Source organism: Odontesthes bonariensis, chromosome 22 (genome assembly GCF_027942865.1).
Source record: "Odontesthes bonariensis isolate fOdoBon6 chromosome 22, fOdoBon6.hap1, whole genome shotgun sequence".
NCBI lineage: Eukaryota > Metazoa > Chordata > Actinopteri > Atheriniformes > Atherinopsidae > Odontesthes > Odontesthes bonariensis.
The window spans coordinates 31087539-31105251 of record NC_134527.1 but is presented as its reverse complement, the minus strand read 5'-3'; the positions used below and the strand labels follow the sequence as shown (position 1 = coordinate 31105251).

Below are 17713 nucleotides of genomic sequence, written 5' to 3'. Positions count from 1 at the left end.
CCGTTCCATTAAGGACTCTGTAGGCTAACATCTGAGAAACTGGCTGTTCCCCTCAGCTAAAATCCTGTGCTGCATATTTCTTACTATGCTCGGCTTGCCAAATCTATAAAAAAAAATATCTTGGTCAGGGCCAGCTTTGACACTGGATTTCTACACCAACATTTACGAAAACTCTCTCATTAAAGCAATACTGCTATCAAAAATAAAGCTTCTTCTACATGCTTGCTGGATTCTGAAAAATAGGCACTGGTGAGAGTGAAAAATCCAATGCAATAGAGTTTACTCAGGAAAAAAAGAAATAAACCTAAGTCCTCTCTGGAAAAAGACTGAATTGTTAAGTTTTTTTGTGCACTCAGGTTAAGGAGAGGCCATACCCATTTTTCCAAAAAAGAAACTTGCTAGTTCCTGGAAACCAGTGATGTAATTGGCAATCTAGTTTTTTATTGGCTGACTATGAGCCAGTGCTCCACCCCTATGCTCTCATTGGCTAATTATAAGTCTAGAAGTATCTCAATAAGTAGAGGGAAATTGAGTGATAAAAAGTTTGTAATAGATGAAGAAAACATTCCAATAATTAGGGAAAAGGCAGTAAAGAGTTTAGGCAGGTGGTACCAGGCAGACATGAATGATGGAGAGCAGGCAGTGCAGTTTGGGAAAGATGTTGCTGAGGGACTGGATAGAATAGATAAATCAGAGCTTCCAGGAAAGTTGAAGCTGTGGTGTCTGCAGTTTGGATTGTTTCCTAGGTTGATGTGGCCACTGTCTGTGTATGAGATTCCATTATCTGTTGTAGAAAAAATGGAAAGATTAGTTAGCTTTTATATTAGGAAGTGGCTAGGTGTTCCTAGATGCTTAAGTACTGTGGCACTATGGGAAAGGCATACTCCAGCTCCCAGTATCTAGTCTAGTAGAGGAGTTTAAATGTACTAAAGTTAGGACAGAGCTCCTGTTAGCTGGGAGTAAAGATGTGGTAGTTAGTAAGGTGGTTCCAAACCCAACCAAGGGGAGGAAGTGGAATCCAAGAATGGCAGCTCAGGAGGCAGAAGCAACTCTTGGACATGCAGAGATTGTGGGTAATGTGCAAATAGGCCGGGGAGGCTTGGGGCTTGGCCCAGGCAAACCAGTGTGGAGTAGAGCAGGTCCCAAGAAGAAGAGAAAGCTAGTTGTTGAGCAGGTTCATAGACAGGAGGAAATGTTAAGGGGTGCAAAGGCAGTGGCTCAGGCTAAGCAGGGACGGTGGTTGAATTGGGAAGGTGTAGAGAAGAAAAAGCTTAGTTGGAAAGAGCTGTGGAGTATGGACGAAAGGAGTATAAGATTTTTGATAGGGGCAACATATGATGTATTGCCAACTGCCCAGAACCTAAAACTCTGGGTAAATGGAGACCCGTTATGCTCGTTATGTTCAGGTACTGCAACTCTAAGGCATATTTTGTCAGGTTGTAAGGTTAGTCTGTCACAAGGCCGGTATACATGGCGACATGACCAAGTATTAAGAAGCTTAGCTGCAGGTATAGAAGATAAACAAAGGCAGGTAAATTTAGGAAGGTCTAAGGTGAAGAGAAGGGCAATTCAGTTTGTTCAAGAGGGGGAGAAAGTTAAAAAGACGATAAGGAGGCACGGCAGCTTGGAGGATGCTTGTGATTGGAAGATGCAGGTAGATTTAGGAAATAAGCTTGTTGTTCCCCAGGAAATAGCCTCTACAAATCTAAGGCCTGATATAGTCTTGTGGTCTAGGAGTAGAATGAGAGTCTGTTTCATAGAGCTGACTGTTCCTTGGGAGGAATTAGTAGTAGAAGCATATGAAAGGAAAAAGCTTAGATATGTGGAGTTGGGGGCAGAAGCAGAGCAGCGAGGATGGAAAGTTAGAATCTGTCCAGTGGAAGTAGGATGTAAGGATTTGTTGCAAAGTCTGTTGTCTCATTGTTGAGGGAGTTGAGTGTAAGTGGACAGAGTGTGAGGAAAATAGTGAAGGAAGTGTGAGATGAGGCAGTAAGATCCAGTCAGTGGATTTGGATTAGAAGAAGCAATAGTAGCTGGTGGCCCAGCAGGGGGAGCACTTAGGGTAAACAGACTTTTGAAAAAGCAAAGAAGAAGTTCAAGATATTTAAGTGGAGGGTTTGGCCCATGTGATCCTTTTGAAACCAGGCGGCCATTTTGGGTGAGTTTGCTTTGAGTGAGTTGTATGGCTTTGTTTTTGCTGGTATTTTAGTGATTATAGGATTGTTTAGGTGAGTTTGTCTGCTGAATCTGATAGTGTGTCTTGTCCTGCCTCCACCTCTGGCACCCTCTATATTTTCATTACCCCCTACCCTGAGAGATTCAGCAAACTGATGATGCTAAACAGATGGCTCAAAGACATGTGTGCTGCTCATTCAATGAACTTTATTGACAATTTCAACATCTTTTGGGGACGCAGGCACCTCTTTAAGGCAGATGGATTTCACCTTAACAAGTCAGGAGTTCAGTTGCTAAGCTCCAACATTTTTTACTCTCTGCGTCACACATCAGCAGCCCCTATCAAGGACGAGACAGGACAAAACGATCCAAAACGACAGATAGGACAATGCTCTGGTGAGGGCGCTGAGACAAGGACTGACCATGGAGGACAGCAGATCCAGAAAGAACCTGCAACGTCATCATCCTCACCCCAAGATAAGGAGTCTGCAACGTCATCAGCCTCACCCCAAGATAAGGAGTCTTCACCAGCCCCAGCAGTCCAACAGGCGGAGTCTCCCCCAGCCCCAGTGGGAAACCCCCAGCCTTCGCCCCCCCGGACCCCACCCAGCCCCCAGCACTCTCCACTCAGTCTGGACTCCTCACTCCTGGATTTCCCGGACAGAATGAAGAGCTTTCTCAATATTGGAATACAATTGACACCACGCCAAAATCCCATATTCTTCCCCCCTAACATCCCACCTCATCCAGCCCCTCCTATTCCACCACGTCCATCACGTTGGAAACAACCCTCAAACAGAAGTGACCAAGCCCCCCCACCTCCTCTGAATCATCATATCTGTGAGTCTGACTGATATGTGCCGGGTCCAGGCTGTAATACTGATATCAAGAATGCTCTTCCCCAGATAAAGTCAGGGCCCTATGGAGTTCAGACAGCCTTTTCAATCCCTGTGATGACAGGAAACAGAAAAGTGGTCAAACTGGTGAGAAATAAAAAAGGTTCAGTTAAATCTACCAATCTATTGAATATAGTGTGTCAACCCCGAAACACACCAGTATCACCTGTTGTCTCCACGAGATTAGCCCTACTCAATATCAGATCACTAGCCAACAAATCCCTCTTAGTAAATGACATGATCATGACCTATAATCTAGACTTTTTATTTCTTAGTGAAACATGGATGACTGAATGTAGCTGTGATACCATTCTCAATGAGGCCGCACCAACAAATTTCAGTTTTATCAATAAGTGTCGAAGTGGTAAGAAGGGCGGGGGAGTTGCTGCCATTTTTAAATCAGTCTTTCAGTGCAAAGAAATTTTACTTGGTGATTTTAGCTCGTTTGAATATCTCTGTTTTTTAGTAAAGGGGGATCCAAAAGTTATCTTCCTAATCATTTATAGACCACCAAGATACCCAGGAACTTTCTTTGATGAGTTTGCTGAACTGCTGTCAGTTATCTGCACTGACTATAACTTTTTTATCATAACTGGGGATTTTAACATTCACATGGACAATAACATGGACACTAATGCCAAAGAACTCTGCTCTCTACTTGACACTTTTGGCCTCCTTCAACATGTGAATGGACCCACACATACTCGAGGCCACACACTGGATCTGGTTATCTCTAAAGGTGTTGACATTTCTTCTGTTGATATCAAGGACTTGGCGCTCTCTGATCATTTCTGTGTGTTCTCTGACTTACAGTTAACTCCAAACATTCAGTTAACCCGTGTGTCTGTTAGAAAAAGGTACATAAATGAGAATACCAGTGCTAAGTTTATGGAAGTTATAGCTATGTCATCAACTGCGAGTGCAGAGACAGTTGATGAACTCTTAGATAACTTTAACTTGAAAATCTCAAATGTCATGGATACTGTTGCACCTGTTAAAAATAAGATGATCTTGAGCGGAAAGCGAACACCATGGAGAAACACTATGATGGTAAAGGCCTTGAAAACAGAATGCAGGAAAGCAGAGCGTAAATGGAGAAAAACTAAACTTCAAATTCACCATGACCTCTACAAACAAAGTCTTTGTAATTTTAACCACGGGTTACTCCGCGCTAGACAGCAACACTTATCTGAAATGATTAATAAGAACATCAACAACACTCGTGCTCTGTTTGCTATGGTTAATAAGCTGACAACCCCCCCAAAACAGATAGTTTCAGAACTCTGTTCCACAGAAAAATGCAATGAATTTGCTTGTTTTTTCAATGAAAAAATCAAATCTATAAGGCTAAATATCAACATAAATCAGCAAAATAATAAAATGACGCAAACCTTAAAACCACCTAGGAATCAATCAACTATGATGTCAGAATTCAATACAGTTGACCAAAAAACCATAGAAGAAACAGTCCAGCATCTTAAACCATCAACATCCTGTCTTGACACAATGCCATCTGACTTCTTTAAAACTATTGTAAGCTCTGTCCAAACAGATTTGCAGCAAATAATAAACTGCTCACTTCAATCAGGCACGTTTCCTAAACCCTTAAAATTAGCTGCCATCAAGCCACTCCTAAAAAAGACAACATTGGATGCTTCCATTTTAACCAACTACAGACCCATCTCAAATCTTCCTTTTATAGCCAAGATTGTTGAGAAAGTGGTTTTTAATCAACTCAGTAACTTCTTGAACTCCAGTGGACTCCTTGACAAATTTCAGTCAGGCTTCCGACCTCACCACAGTACAGAAACGGCTCTTATTAAAGTGTTAAATGACATAAGGTTGAACACTGACTCAGGCAAGGTGTCAGTTCTGGTCCTGTTGGATCTCAGTGCTGCATTTGACACTGTGGATCACAGTATACTGCTGAGCAGGTTGGAAACCTGGGCAGGACTCAGCGGGACAGTCCTAGAATGGTTCAGATCCTACTTGGAGGAGCGGAGTTATTTTGTGACCATTGGAAGTAATCAATCTGATCGAGTGGCTATGACATGTGGAGTTCCTCAGGGGTCAGTTCTTGGACCCCTTCTGTTCACTCTATACATGCTGCCTCTGGGTCAAATTCTGAAGAACTCTAAAGTCAACTACCACAACTATGCAGATGACACACAGATATATCTTGCACTGTCTCCAGATGACTGCAGTCCTATAGAGTCATTGTGCGACTGCTTAGAGCAAGTCAAAAAGTGGATGAACCAAAATTTCCTTCAGTTAAATCAAGAAAAAACTGAGGTCATTGTGTTTGGCAACAAAGAGAAGAGGTTTGCTGTCAGTAAAACATCTTGAGTCACTGTCTCTAGAAACTAAAGACCAAGTCCGGAACCTCGGCGTGCTGATAGACTCAGACCTGACCTTCAACAATCATATCAAATCAGTCACCAAATCAGCCTTTTATCAACTTAAGAACATATCCAGAATTAAGGGTTTCATGTCCCAAACAGATCAGGAGAAGCTGATTCATGCTTTCATCTCCAGCAGACTTGACTACTGTAACGGTCTTCTGACTGGACTCCCCCAAAAGAGTCTCAAACAGCTGCAGCTCATTCAGAACGCTGCAGCCCGAGTTTTAACCAGAACAAAGAGATCAGATCACATCACCCCAGTCCTCAAGTCTTTACATTGACTCCCGGTCAGATACAGAATAGATTTTAAAGTTCTGCTGCTCGTCTACAAATCACGGAATGGTTTAGGTCCAGAATACATGAATGACATGCTAGCAGAGTATAAACCCAGTAGAGCTCTGAGATCTGCTGACTCAGGTCAGATAGTGGAGCCCAGAGTTCAAACTAGACACGGTGAAGCAGCTTTTAGCTGTTATGCTGCACACAACTGGAACAAACTACCAGCAGAACTGAAATCAGCCACAACTGTAAGCACTTTTAAATCCAGGTTAAAAACATTTCTCTTTCGGTGTGCTTATGGTTGAGTTTATATTTTTCTTTTTCCCCTCTTCTTTGATTGCTTTAATTTTTATTCTATTTTTTCTTTAAATTGCTTGTTTTTATGCTGCTTTATGCTGTTCTTTTAAATGCCTTGTCTTTATGTAAAGCACATTGAGTTGCCTGTGGTATGAAATGCGCTATATAAATAAAGATGCCTTGCCTTGCCTTGCCTTACCCGAACCAGGGCTTGAATCCCATCCCTACTTATCTTAACCTCTTTTATTTCTCCCCCTACCCGAACCAGGGTTTGCATCCCCACCCCGCTGTGACTGGTGTGCAGTTGGTGAGAGGCTGAGGTAGCTTGTGGCTGTAAAAGATGGTTGTTGTGGTGTGAGGAGGAGTGATGGCTGGCATTAGGGGGGTGACTCTGGGACACCAGTGGTCACTGTCTAGCCTCCTGGAGGTGTTGTGGGCCCAACTCGATGAAACACTGATGAAAGGAGGCTCCCACCTGATGACCCCAATGACATGTTGGTCAGCACTGCTCACTGGTCTATATAGGGATTATAGGGAATTATTCACTGAGTCTGGTCCATTTTTTTTTTTCTTTAGCACAAGTTTCTTGTGTTTACCTTAAATGTATTGCACAGCGATTTAAAATATTAGCTTTCTCTCTCAGCTACAAGAGCTAACTGTTCTCTCTTCTCTGCAGGTGAAAATATAGCATTTTCTCAAAAACTTATTTTACATTCATTCATATATATATATTTTCCTCTCCCAATCAACAACATAAGATATATTTTCATTACTCCCGTGGTCATTAACATACGCTATATTGCCAAAAGCTCATCTGCCTTTATACGAATATGAATTTAAGTAACATCCCATTCTTAGGGTATAATATGACGTCGGCCCACCCTTTGCAGCTAAAACAGCTTCAACTCTTCTGGGCAAGCTTTCCACAAGGTTTAGGAGTGTGTTTATAGGAATTTTTGACTGTGCTTTACACCACTGCATCCGACGCTTTGCATTGCACTTGGTGATGTATGGCTTGGATGCAGTTGCCATGGAAACCCATTCCATGAAGCTCTCTACGCACTGTTCCTGAGCTAATCTGAAGGCCACATGAAGGTTGGAGGTCTGCAGCGACTGACTCTGCAGAAAGTTGGTGACCTCTGAGCACTATGAGCCTCAGCATCCTCTGACCCGCTCTGTCATTTTACGGCTGAGCTGCTGTCGTTCCCAGTCGCTTCCACTTTGTTATAACACCACTGACAGCTGACTGTGGAATATTTAGTAGAGAGGAAACTTCACGACTGGACTTGTTGCACAGGTGGCATCCTATCATGGTTCCACGCTGGAACTCACTGAGCTCCTGAGAGAGAAACATTCTTTCACAGATGTTTGTAGAAGCAGTCTGCATGCCGAGGTGCTTGAGTTTATACACCTGTTTATGCATATGGCCACCATGGATGTGATTCAAACACTTGAATTTAATTATTTGGAAGGGTGAGAGAATACTTTTGACAACATAGTGTATTTGTTACTTTTATGACTACATGGAGTGAATTTGTTACTTTTCATGAAACTGTTTGCGTATAGCAAAACCTTTGACTGGAATGCCGACATCAACCTCACACAGAAGGGCAGAGAATAAGCTTCTAGTTGTCTTGACCACGGGTAAAAGAAAAACAAGTTCCAAGTACCATCTTCAGATTTGTCTAACATTTGATGTTATAATATAAAAACTCAGCTAAGAATAACAAAGACTAAAAACGTGTAAAGAAAAAAATAACCCAAAGGATAGCTGGAAATGCGCGGGTAGAGGTGAGAAATGAAAGAGCGAAAGTAAGACAAGTAGACCAAAATAAAAAGAAAAGAAAAGTAAAAAGCTTCTTCCCAACAGAATTCTGGGATTGTTTTTTTCCCCTCAAGAGGCTGGATGCTGCGCAGGCTTTGTCATCACGAAGATTTTCGGTCGCTCAGTAGTAGTCTTAAGCCACAAATCTCTCCTAAAGGCAAGATGTACAACACTTCCTTTTCACCTTTTATAGGAAAAAAATATATATATTTGCGCTCGTATTGATTTATTTTTTTAAACAATATACCAGAAATAATTCATTTTTTTATTTATTTTTCCTTTTACTGTAGAATTAATTCACAAAGTTTTACGCAACTCAGGATCAAACCTCGGAATGCATTAATGAAAACGGGTTTTGCATATTTTCTTTTGTAAAAAAAAAAAACCACTGTCATAACCTATGTCATCTGATTCATCTACATTCAAGCATCATGTTTTAGATTGTGCAATGTGTTACTGACCAAAATTTAGCAACCTAAAGAATAGCACCACCGACAGGCATACTTATGTAGTTTTTTGTGCCAGGCCTGTAAATTAGCACTATTTCCACTAAGGTCTAGCTCCTGAGTGCAATGAGACAGAGAGAACGTTTCAAATCGGGACTCAGACTTTCGCCAGATGATTCGGCAATAGATGTTTTTTTTAGTCGGCTCCAGCTCAGCTTGGCCTCAATGGGTACACAAGACCTTGCTGTATACTTCAATTTCACTGAGGATGCTGTGGTCTTGTCGGGGCAACAGAAATGGGCATAGTTCACTTTTACTTCTCAGAAATGCGTATTTACTGGTTGTCTCACATGGAGGCTCTGAACCCGACTGCAACAACCTGCAGACAAAAAGAAATAAGATTGAACTTGTTTTTCTTTTACCTGTGGTCAAGACAACTTGAAGCTTATTCTCTGCCCTTCTGTGTGAGGTTGATGTCGGCTTTCCAGTCAAAGGTTGTAAACTAGCCTGATTATGTCAAAGTCATGATTACCAGAAATACAGCCTGCAGCATACAGAGTAAAGGAATCCCCTCATTTGGTTTTGGGACAACTCTAGAATTGTTATTACTGTTATGTTATTACTTTTCCTTTTTTCAGACTAAATTTCACGATATAGATACTGTGTACACTAATCTAGCTGTGTGGGGTGTGTTTGTGTGTGTATTTGCTCAGTCTTCAGTGTGGACTACAATGATGGACTGGATGTGCTGGTCAGTGGCTCCGCAGACTTCTCAGTAAAGATCTGGTCTTTGTCTGCTGGTGCCTGTCTCAACACTCTGACCGGACACACTGAGTGGGTCACCAAGGTCAGCTCAATTCAACAGAATGAATCTTTTTGACTGTCTATCTGGCACTCTCTGAATTTGCTACTCCTTGTGTTGTTTCTCATCAGGTGATACTACAGAAGAGTGAAGTAGAATCGATGGTACACAGTCCTGGTGATCATATTCTCCTAAGTGCTGATAAGTATGAAATAAAGGTAATGTTTCTCTCTCCACTGTATGTTAAGTGTTGGATTGGAAGATAAGAAGATCTGTTTAATCACCATTAAAGTTGAACTTGTCGGTGTTTTCATGTGTGACCTGCTATGCCTGAATGGTCTGAAAGATGGAACAAATCCTGTGTTCTCTTTGCAGATATGGCCTTTAGGCAGAGAAATCAACTGTAGGTGTTTGAAGACACTGTCAGTATCAGAGAACCGCAGCATCAGCCTTCAGCCACGCCTGCAGTTTGATGGACGATACATTGTGTGCAGCTCTGACCTTGGGGTGTATCAGTGGGACTTTGCCAGTTTTGAGATTCTCAGGTAAAGCAGTATACTTGTTAGTTTGTTTGTTTTTTACATGGAAAGCAGTTGAAAAGTAAAAAATAAATAATCATAATTCCCAATACAAAAGCATTTGTTAAACACCCGCTGTTTAAAGGTGTCCTTGAATGATGATGATGATAATGATGAATAACAAAGCTGTATTTTGTTTATATTCAGCTTTCTGAGTACTTAGGATGGCTTATATACGTTGATAAGCCATAACATTATGACCACCTACCTAATATAAAGGGTGGCTCCACATCCTGCCAGAAGAGCTCTGACCAGTCAAGGTGTGGTCAAAGAACATTTGAAGGTGTCCCGGAGTGTCTTGAACCTTAGCAAAGGATCCTTTGGGACCTGTGGGTTGGGGGGGGTCTTTGTGTATTGGGCTTGCTTCCAACAGATGCTATTGGGCGGCCGTGGCTCAGTGGTTAGAGTGGGTCATCCAATAACCAGAGGGTTGGCGGATTGATTCCCATGCTCGCCACTTAAAAAATTGGTGAACTGACAGCTGGAGGGGTGTCAGTCTACCTCGTACGCTCGGGCGCTGTGAATGGCTGCCCACCGCTCCGTGGACCCTGAACGTCCACTGAGCCCACTCCAGTGTCTGGCATCTGTCTCCATGAGTGTGTAACCCTGTGCTGTGTTCAACGGGTGCCAACGTGGATGGGTTAAATGCAGTGGACAAATTTTGTGTATTTCCCTGCATGTAAAAGACCATGCAGGTCTTAACCAGATTGGTATCTGGAGAGTTTGGAGGTCAGGGGAACACCTCAGGCTTACCTCAGGCTCTTTGACATGCTTTTTAGCCTTTCCTAAGCTGTTTTTGCAAGGCTCAGTGCTGTCCCTCTGTGGAAAGCTGCTCGTTAGGTGAGTGGTGTTGCCATACTGTATGGCTATGGAGGTTGATTGGTCTACAGAAATGTTTAGGTAGGTGCCAAAGTAAAATCAATGTCAGAGGATCCAGGTTTTCCCAGCAGAACACTGCATTGGATCAAGATGAGAAGTAATAATAATAATAATCAATTACATTTGTAAAGCACTTTTCATTTCATACGGAATCTCAAAGTGCTATGCTGATGGTGGCAGACTACTGGATTGTAGCCACAGCTGCCCTGGGGCACACTGACGGAGGCGAGGCTGCCATGCACCGGCGCCATCGGCCCCTCCAACCACCACCAGCAGGTGGTCAACCTAACATGCATGATTTTTTGGACAGTGGGAGGAAGCCGGAGTACCCGGAGAGAACCCACGCATACACGGGGAGAACATGCAAACTCCACACAGAAAGGCCCCAGCTGGGTGTTGAACCTGGAACCTTCTTGCTGTGAGGCAACAGTGCTAACCACCACACCACCGTGCAGCCAAGTGTTGATCACTTTACACAAAGTGTTTACACAAACAGTTTCAATAACATGTTATGTTAACTGTTCAACCTCTCCCTTACACATGCCACCGTCCCCACAAGTCTGAAGGCCTCCAACATCGTCCCCATCCCCAAAAAACCTGCCATAGACTGAATGATTACAGAGCCATCGCCCTCACGTCTGTAATCATGAAGTGCCTGGAGGGATCAGTCTCCCAGCACATCAGAGACTGCCTCCCTCCCTCCTTTGACCCACACCTGTTGGCTTACAGGGCAAATCGGTCCACGGAGGACGCCATCGCTCTCACACTCCACACAGCCCTGAGTCACCTGGAGAACATTATATTATAAAATATGCAGACGACACCACCGTGGTTGGACTCATCAGCAACGAGGACAAGACAGCCTTCAGGGCTGAGGTAGTGAAGTGTATGGACCAGCAGACAAAATGTAGCACAAGGCGCATGAAGAAGGCCGAATCAGGTTCATTTGGGTTCGCAGCTGCATAGGTTCACCAAGTGCATAATTGTTGCACGCGCCTGCGCGCGCCTCCGTGTAAGACACGGAGATAGACTGAGAAATAGACACTTAAAACAACCAAATAAGGAAAGATTTGAAGTAAAAGACTTCATCGGCTACTGGTACGAATGGCCTTGAATATGCATACGCCAACTCTTGGCTAGATGCCCGGACATGACAGAGGCTGGGGAGTGTATCCTTTAAAAAGCTTGCTCTTCACTAAAAAAAGAGAGAGGGTTTTTTCATCTGGCTAATTGACACATACTCTCCCGGAAGATGCATCTTTTCTGTAAATTTAAGACGGACCTGACGACAGAAATAAAAATTTCTTTGTTCGACTAAGTCCGTGTCAGCAGACTTCTTCACCACTCATTTCTACATCGGCTCGGCGACCTTCCCTCATATTCACTACAGTAGAAAAACTGTCACTCTGGTGCTCAGACAACAACCTGACCCTGAATGTCCATAAGACAAAAGAACTCATTATGGACTTCAGGAAGAACAGACAGGACCACCCCCTCCTCCTCATAAATGGTGAACCGGTGGAAACTGTCACCACCTTCAAGTTTCTCGTCACCCACATCTCTGGTGACCACCTGGACGTTTAACATCAGGGCCCTGGTGAGAAGGCTCAGCAGCAGCTTCACTTCCTGCGTGTGCTCAGGAAGAACAACCTGAACACAAAGCTGCTGCTGGCCTTCTATCACTCCTCTGTGGAGAGCGTACTAACATCCTGCCTGGGTATGTGGTTCGCAGGCTGCACAGCTGAGGGCAGGAAGGCGGTGCAGAGGGTCATAAACACTGCCCAAAGGATCATCGGCTGCCCTCTGCCCAACCTGGAACACCTCTCCACATCCTGCTGCCTCAGGAAAATCAAGGCCATCACAGGAGAGCCCTGCCTACTCCCTGTTTCATCTGTTGCCCTCTAGGAGACGCTACAGGTCCACAAGGTCCCGCACCAGCAGGCTAAAGCCTGATTCTTACTCGGCGCAACCTCGCTTTGACCCATTCTTACTAGCTGGTCGCAAATGGCACAAACGGTCACGTGACCCAAAATTCCGCCACGCCCCCCGTCGCAAGCTAAAAAATCCTCGCGCGTCGCAAGGTCGCGCACACAACTTTTTTTCTGACTTCGTGCGAGCTCAACCGGAAACAGCTGACCAAGAGAAAGGAAACATGAACACTGCAGAGACCGCGGTGACCGAGAGGGTGCGCCTCTACAAACATCTGTAGGACACGTCTATGAAGTTACACTGGGACAACACGGGAAATGTGCTCCCATTCGTCTCCTTTTGGAAGCGCAACAAACTCTTGTAAATTCATTCCGCATCCGCATCAGATGTGCCAGCCTCTGCTGACGTGACACCACAGGTGGCATTGTGTATGCTTTCTTCGTCCGGTTCTTCAGCTTGTTTCCTCAACAGTGACGCCCGCTGGTCTGGAGAGAACTGCAAATGTGACGCATACTCGGCGCAAACTGCGCTTATGAGCTGAAGGAACTGTGAAGGGGCTGGCGCTTTCGATGACGTCATTAATGGTTCTCGAGCCAGAACAGTTGCGCGGTTGCGCCGAGTAAGAATCAGGCTTTACAGACAGTTTCTTCCCCTGGGCCAAACGAACTGCAAACATCCATGGACACACACACTTTGAAACTAACAGCTGGAGGGGTGTCAGTCCACCTCCTTGTCAGGGCCGAGGTGCCCTTGAATAAGGCACCATACCCCCATGCTCCCCGGGCGCTGTGATTGGCTGCCCACCGCTCCAGTGTAGGCCATCTGTCTCTATGAGTATGTGACCCTGTGCATGTGTGTGTTCAACAGGTGCCAATCTGGATGGGTTAAAAGCAAAGGACAAAGTTCGTGTATTTCCTGTACATGACAAATAAATCTGATTTTAAACTTAATCTTAATCTTACCCCCCCCCCTCACCACCACCACCACCACCACCACCACCACCACCACCAAACAGCCCTGAAGGCACTACAACAAATCTCCCTCCTCCTACCTGTCAGCACCTTAACAGCAGTGGCTACCCTGGCCATGTCTGTACCTTTGTGCAACATCTGCAGCCACTTTAAATCTTTCAACCCGACTCTTACCGCCCTTTTCTCTATTTCATCTTTTATATTTTTTATCCAAACGTTTTTCCGTTGTTTTTTGCCTTGCTTTGAATCTCTGTGGTGCAGGAATGCTCTGCGGGAGCACCTTCAATTTTGTTGTACCTTCACAGTGCAATGGCAATAAAGGCTTTTCTATTTGTTTCAATTCTATTACACACAAGGGCTCAACTGTTAGGGAAGTTTTAAATCTTAATATATGAATTGCATGAAAAATTGATGTAATTTTTATTTATGGAAGTAGTTAGTTTTTTTTTCATAACTGAAATTTTTATTGAGTTTTCACATGTATATGAAAAAACAATACATCAAACAAGGTACAAGTTAGAGTAATAATAATAAAACTAACAAACTGTCTGGAGATACTACTATTCAGTCCACTGTTCCATTTAGCATTTGTTCAGTTGGTGTCATGTCTCATATAAATGTTCCACTTTTCCCAGTATTTTTTTCTTTGAGTCTCAACAGGTATGTCAATTTTTCCATAACAAAGATTTCCTGGACAATTTCCAACCACTGCTCCTGTTTTGGAGTGTTCACATTCTGCCAGTTTCTTGTGAACGCTTTCTTACTTGCTGCGAGTAATACTTTAGTCAAGTACAGATCTTCTTTCATTACAACCTTCTCAAATCTTCTCCAAAGATACATCACTGGTCAAGTATTTGGGATTTCATATCCCAAGACTTCTTTTACAACTGAGTTAACATTTTGCCAGTATATCCTCATTTTTATACAATTTCAGAAGATATGTGCATGCTCTGCCTCCATGCTCCCACATAATCTCCAGCAGTCTTGTTGTATAGCGAGTTGCCTAGATTTTATCTTTGGTGTTATAAAATAGCAAGTTAGATTTTTCCAGCAGAACTCCCTCCATATATTAATGAATTTGTTGATGTACATTGTTTCTCACACATGTGGTACCACTCCTCCTCTTGCATTTGGATTTTTAGTGGCCGGGACCCTTCTGTTTGTATCTGTTCGATAATAATACCAATCACCTTATTTATAGTTTCATTTGACCGTATCTCTCTTGTGAAATAATCTCTCAGCTGCAAGTATCTATAGAAGTCTTTGTTTTCAAGATCTTGAAGATCTTTGTCTTTAGATCTTGGAAACTTAGAAATTGTCCACCTTCTGATACTTTACATGACGCTGTCATACCTTTTTGTGCCCATTTTTTTAATGCTGGATCATACGTCCCTGGCTCAAACTTTAAATCATACGCAAACCACTTCAGAGTGCATATATCCCTCTTAAGTTTGTATTTTCTTACTACAGTGCTCCATATTTCAAATTTTGGGTTCATAGCATGCCTCAAAGCACTTCTCAAATGTTTATCCCCCACCAATATCTGGGTTTGAAAGCCCTGTACTTCCCTTTCCATTTCTTTCCATTTAGACTCATAGTCAGGTCTAATCCAAAAACGAGCCAGATGTCTAAGTTGAGCTGCATAAAAATATTCTGTAAGGTTCAGTTAAGCCATCCCCCCACCCCTTGCTTTTAGGTAGTTGAAGTGTCGTAAATTTTATTCTTGGTTTTTTACTATTCCAAATGAATCTAGAAATCATCTTGTCCAAGGCTATACATTTGTTTTGGGGAATATTAATTGGAAGAGTTTCAAATAAATATAACAATTTGGGTAAAATATTAATTTTGACTGTCCGTATTTAAGCACTGAAGTCTAATGGTTGGGTAGACCACCTTTCAATATCTTTTTGGATGTTTTTTTTCAATTTCACTATAATTGTTTTCAAACATGTCGGGAAGAGTTTTACTCGGTTACACCAAGATGCTTAATTGTTATATAGTTCCATTTCAAATTATATGCATCTCTTATTTGTCGGTATGGAGAATAATTTAACAAGAGAATTTGTGTTTTTGATGTATTCAGTTTATACCCTTGATAGTATTTATACTTTCCTAGAAGAGACATTAGGTGTGGGAAACATATCTGGGTGCTCGACATACAAAGCAAAAAGAGTGGGAGACAGACAACAACCCTGTCTTGTCCCCCTCTCCAACTGAATCGACTTGGACAGGCTTCCATTTACTCTGATCTTAGCTGTGCTCTTGATACATAGTTTTGAGTACCTTTTCATTGAAGCCAAATCTCTTTAGTAACTCATACAAGAATGACCAACTAACACTTTTAAAAGCTTTTTCGGCATCCAAACTAACCAGAATTGTACTTGTACCACTTTTTTTGGCGTTGTCTAGGATATGGAGGGTTCTTATATTATTATCGTGTGTTTGACGACCTTTAATAAAACCAGTTTGGTCTTCATCAATCAAATTTGGTATGTGGGCCTCAAGTCTTTTGGAAATAATTGATTTAAATAATTTGTAGTCTACATTTAAAAGTGAAATTGGCCTTTAGTTTTTGCAGTCTTCTTTATCTTTACCTTCTTTGGGTAGAACGGTAATAATTCCTTCCACCCACCCTCATCAAGGGTCCAGTTAAAACAGGACAGAAGCAAGGGTGTCAGCTCATTCTGAAAGGCCTTATACCATTCCGAAGGGTACCCGTCGTTACCTGGTGATTTGCTAGTCTTTAACCTACTAATTGCAGCTTCTAGCTCCTTAACTGTGATTTTTGACGTAATATTGTCATTCTGTGTCTCACCAATAGATGGCAGGTCTAGTGTGTCAAGAAAACTTCTTATTGTTTTTTCATCTGCTGATAATGGTTTAGAATAGAATTTCTTGTAGTATTCTTCAAATATTCTTTCTATTTTATCTCTTTCGTGTGATAGTAGGTTGGTTTGAGGGTTCCCTATTTTATGAATTGTGTTAATGGCCTGCTGTTTCCGCAGGCATCTAGTTAAGAGCGTTGTCGTTTTGGGGCCTGATGTCTATGTCCCTGTATGTCTGCTTTACAAATCTTGCCCTCTTTTCTATATCTGTCCTGAGTATCTCATTTATCTCTTCCCTTACCTTCTTTATTTGTTGTAATACAGAATAATTTTCTCTATTCTTATTTTTCATTTCGAGTTCTTGCAGTTTTTCTACTTTGTGTTTATATATAGCTAGTCCTTTTTTTGTGATGTTGTCAAAGCGATTAGTTTCCTCTGAATGACTCCCTTCATACCGTCCCACAGAATTGCAGGGTTCACTTTTTATTTCTTCTCTTATCTGTTCCACATTTGCCCTATTGTTCAAGATGCCCACTTTTAGCCTCCATACAGTATTTATTTTCCTATTTTTAAGGTGTATTGTCAAGCTGATCCCACTGTGATCTGATATATCTGCCACCCCAATTTTACATTCTGTAACCCTATGAATTTCACTTGTATTAATAAAAAAAGTAGTCAATTCTGGAGTAGACAGAATGAGGTACCGAATAGTGTGTATAGTCCCTTTCTAGTGAGTGTAGTTCTCTCCACACATCGATCAGTCCCATTTCCTGATGTATTAATAAACTTGGTTAGAGTCTTCTTGCTTCTTTTGGAGCTTATTGTATCTATGTTATGGTTCATGACCACATAATCTCCCCCACATATCAAAATGCCTTCACTTTCTATAGCAATAGTGTCAAACAGAGTTTTGAAAAACGTACTTCAAACTACATTTGGTCGAGACAGGCAGAAGCTGCGAGAACAAGAGTTAAGCCTGATTTATACTCGGAAACCTGGTCGTCTGCGTGTGTGTCGCAGTTAACGCAGACATGCCCCCCCCCCTACGCAGACACTACGCAGACACTCTGGTGCACCTCCTCAAAATTGTAACTCACCGCAGACAGTGCCGCAGACATCGCCGCAGGGAGGAGAGAAAGGAGGCCTCTGATTGGTCAACTCTACATCCGCTCTACACTATGCGTATTTCCGGTTTGCTAACCAGCTGACGCTAACCGTGACGATTCTTTCCCTCTCTGCCAGCTCCAGTAGTAGCAATATTTCTTCTATTTCTAGATCGATCAGCTGCATCTCAATCAAAGTGCGCATTCGTCCAGTCGCCATTGTTGTTGAATGACCTCCGTAACGTAACACCCACAATCCTAGCTTGTTCGTGATTGTCCCTCTTGCGTTGTGGCGTGGGATTAACA

General features: G+C 42.6%; 1 protein-coding gene across 3 annotated transcripts in view; it reads left to right on the top strand.

The window, feature by feature from the left end:
* fbxw2 (F-box and WD repeat domain containing 2) overlaps positions 1–17713 on the top strand; it is a 39572-nt gene that overhangs the window by 12244 nt on the left and 9615 nt on the right. For all 3 annotated transcript variants that reach the window (XM_075455973.1, XM_075455972.1, XM_075455974.1), the window contains exons 5-7: positions 9034–9167; positions 9254–9340; positions 9498–9667. In XM_075455973.1, the coding sequence (XP_075312088.1) occupies positions 9034–9167; positions 9254–9340; positions 9498–9667 (391 nt within the window). The remainder of the gene's footprint in view (positions 1–9033; positions 9168–9253; positions 9341–9497; positions 9668–17713) is intronic.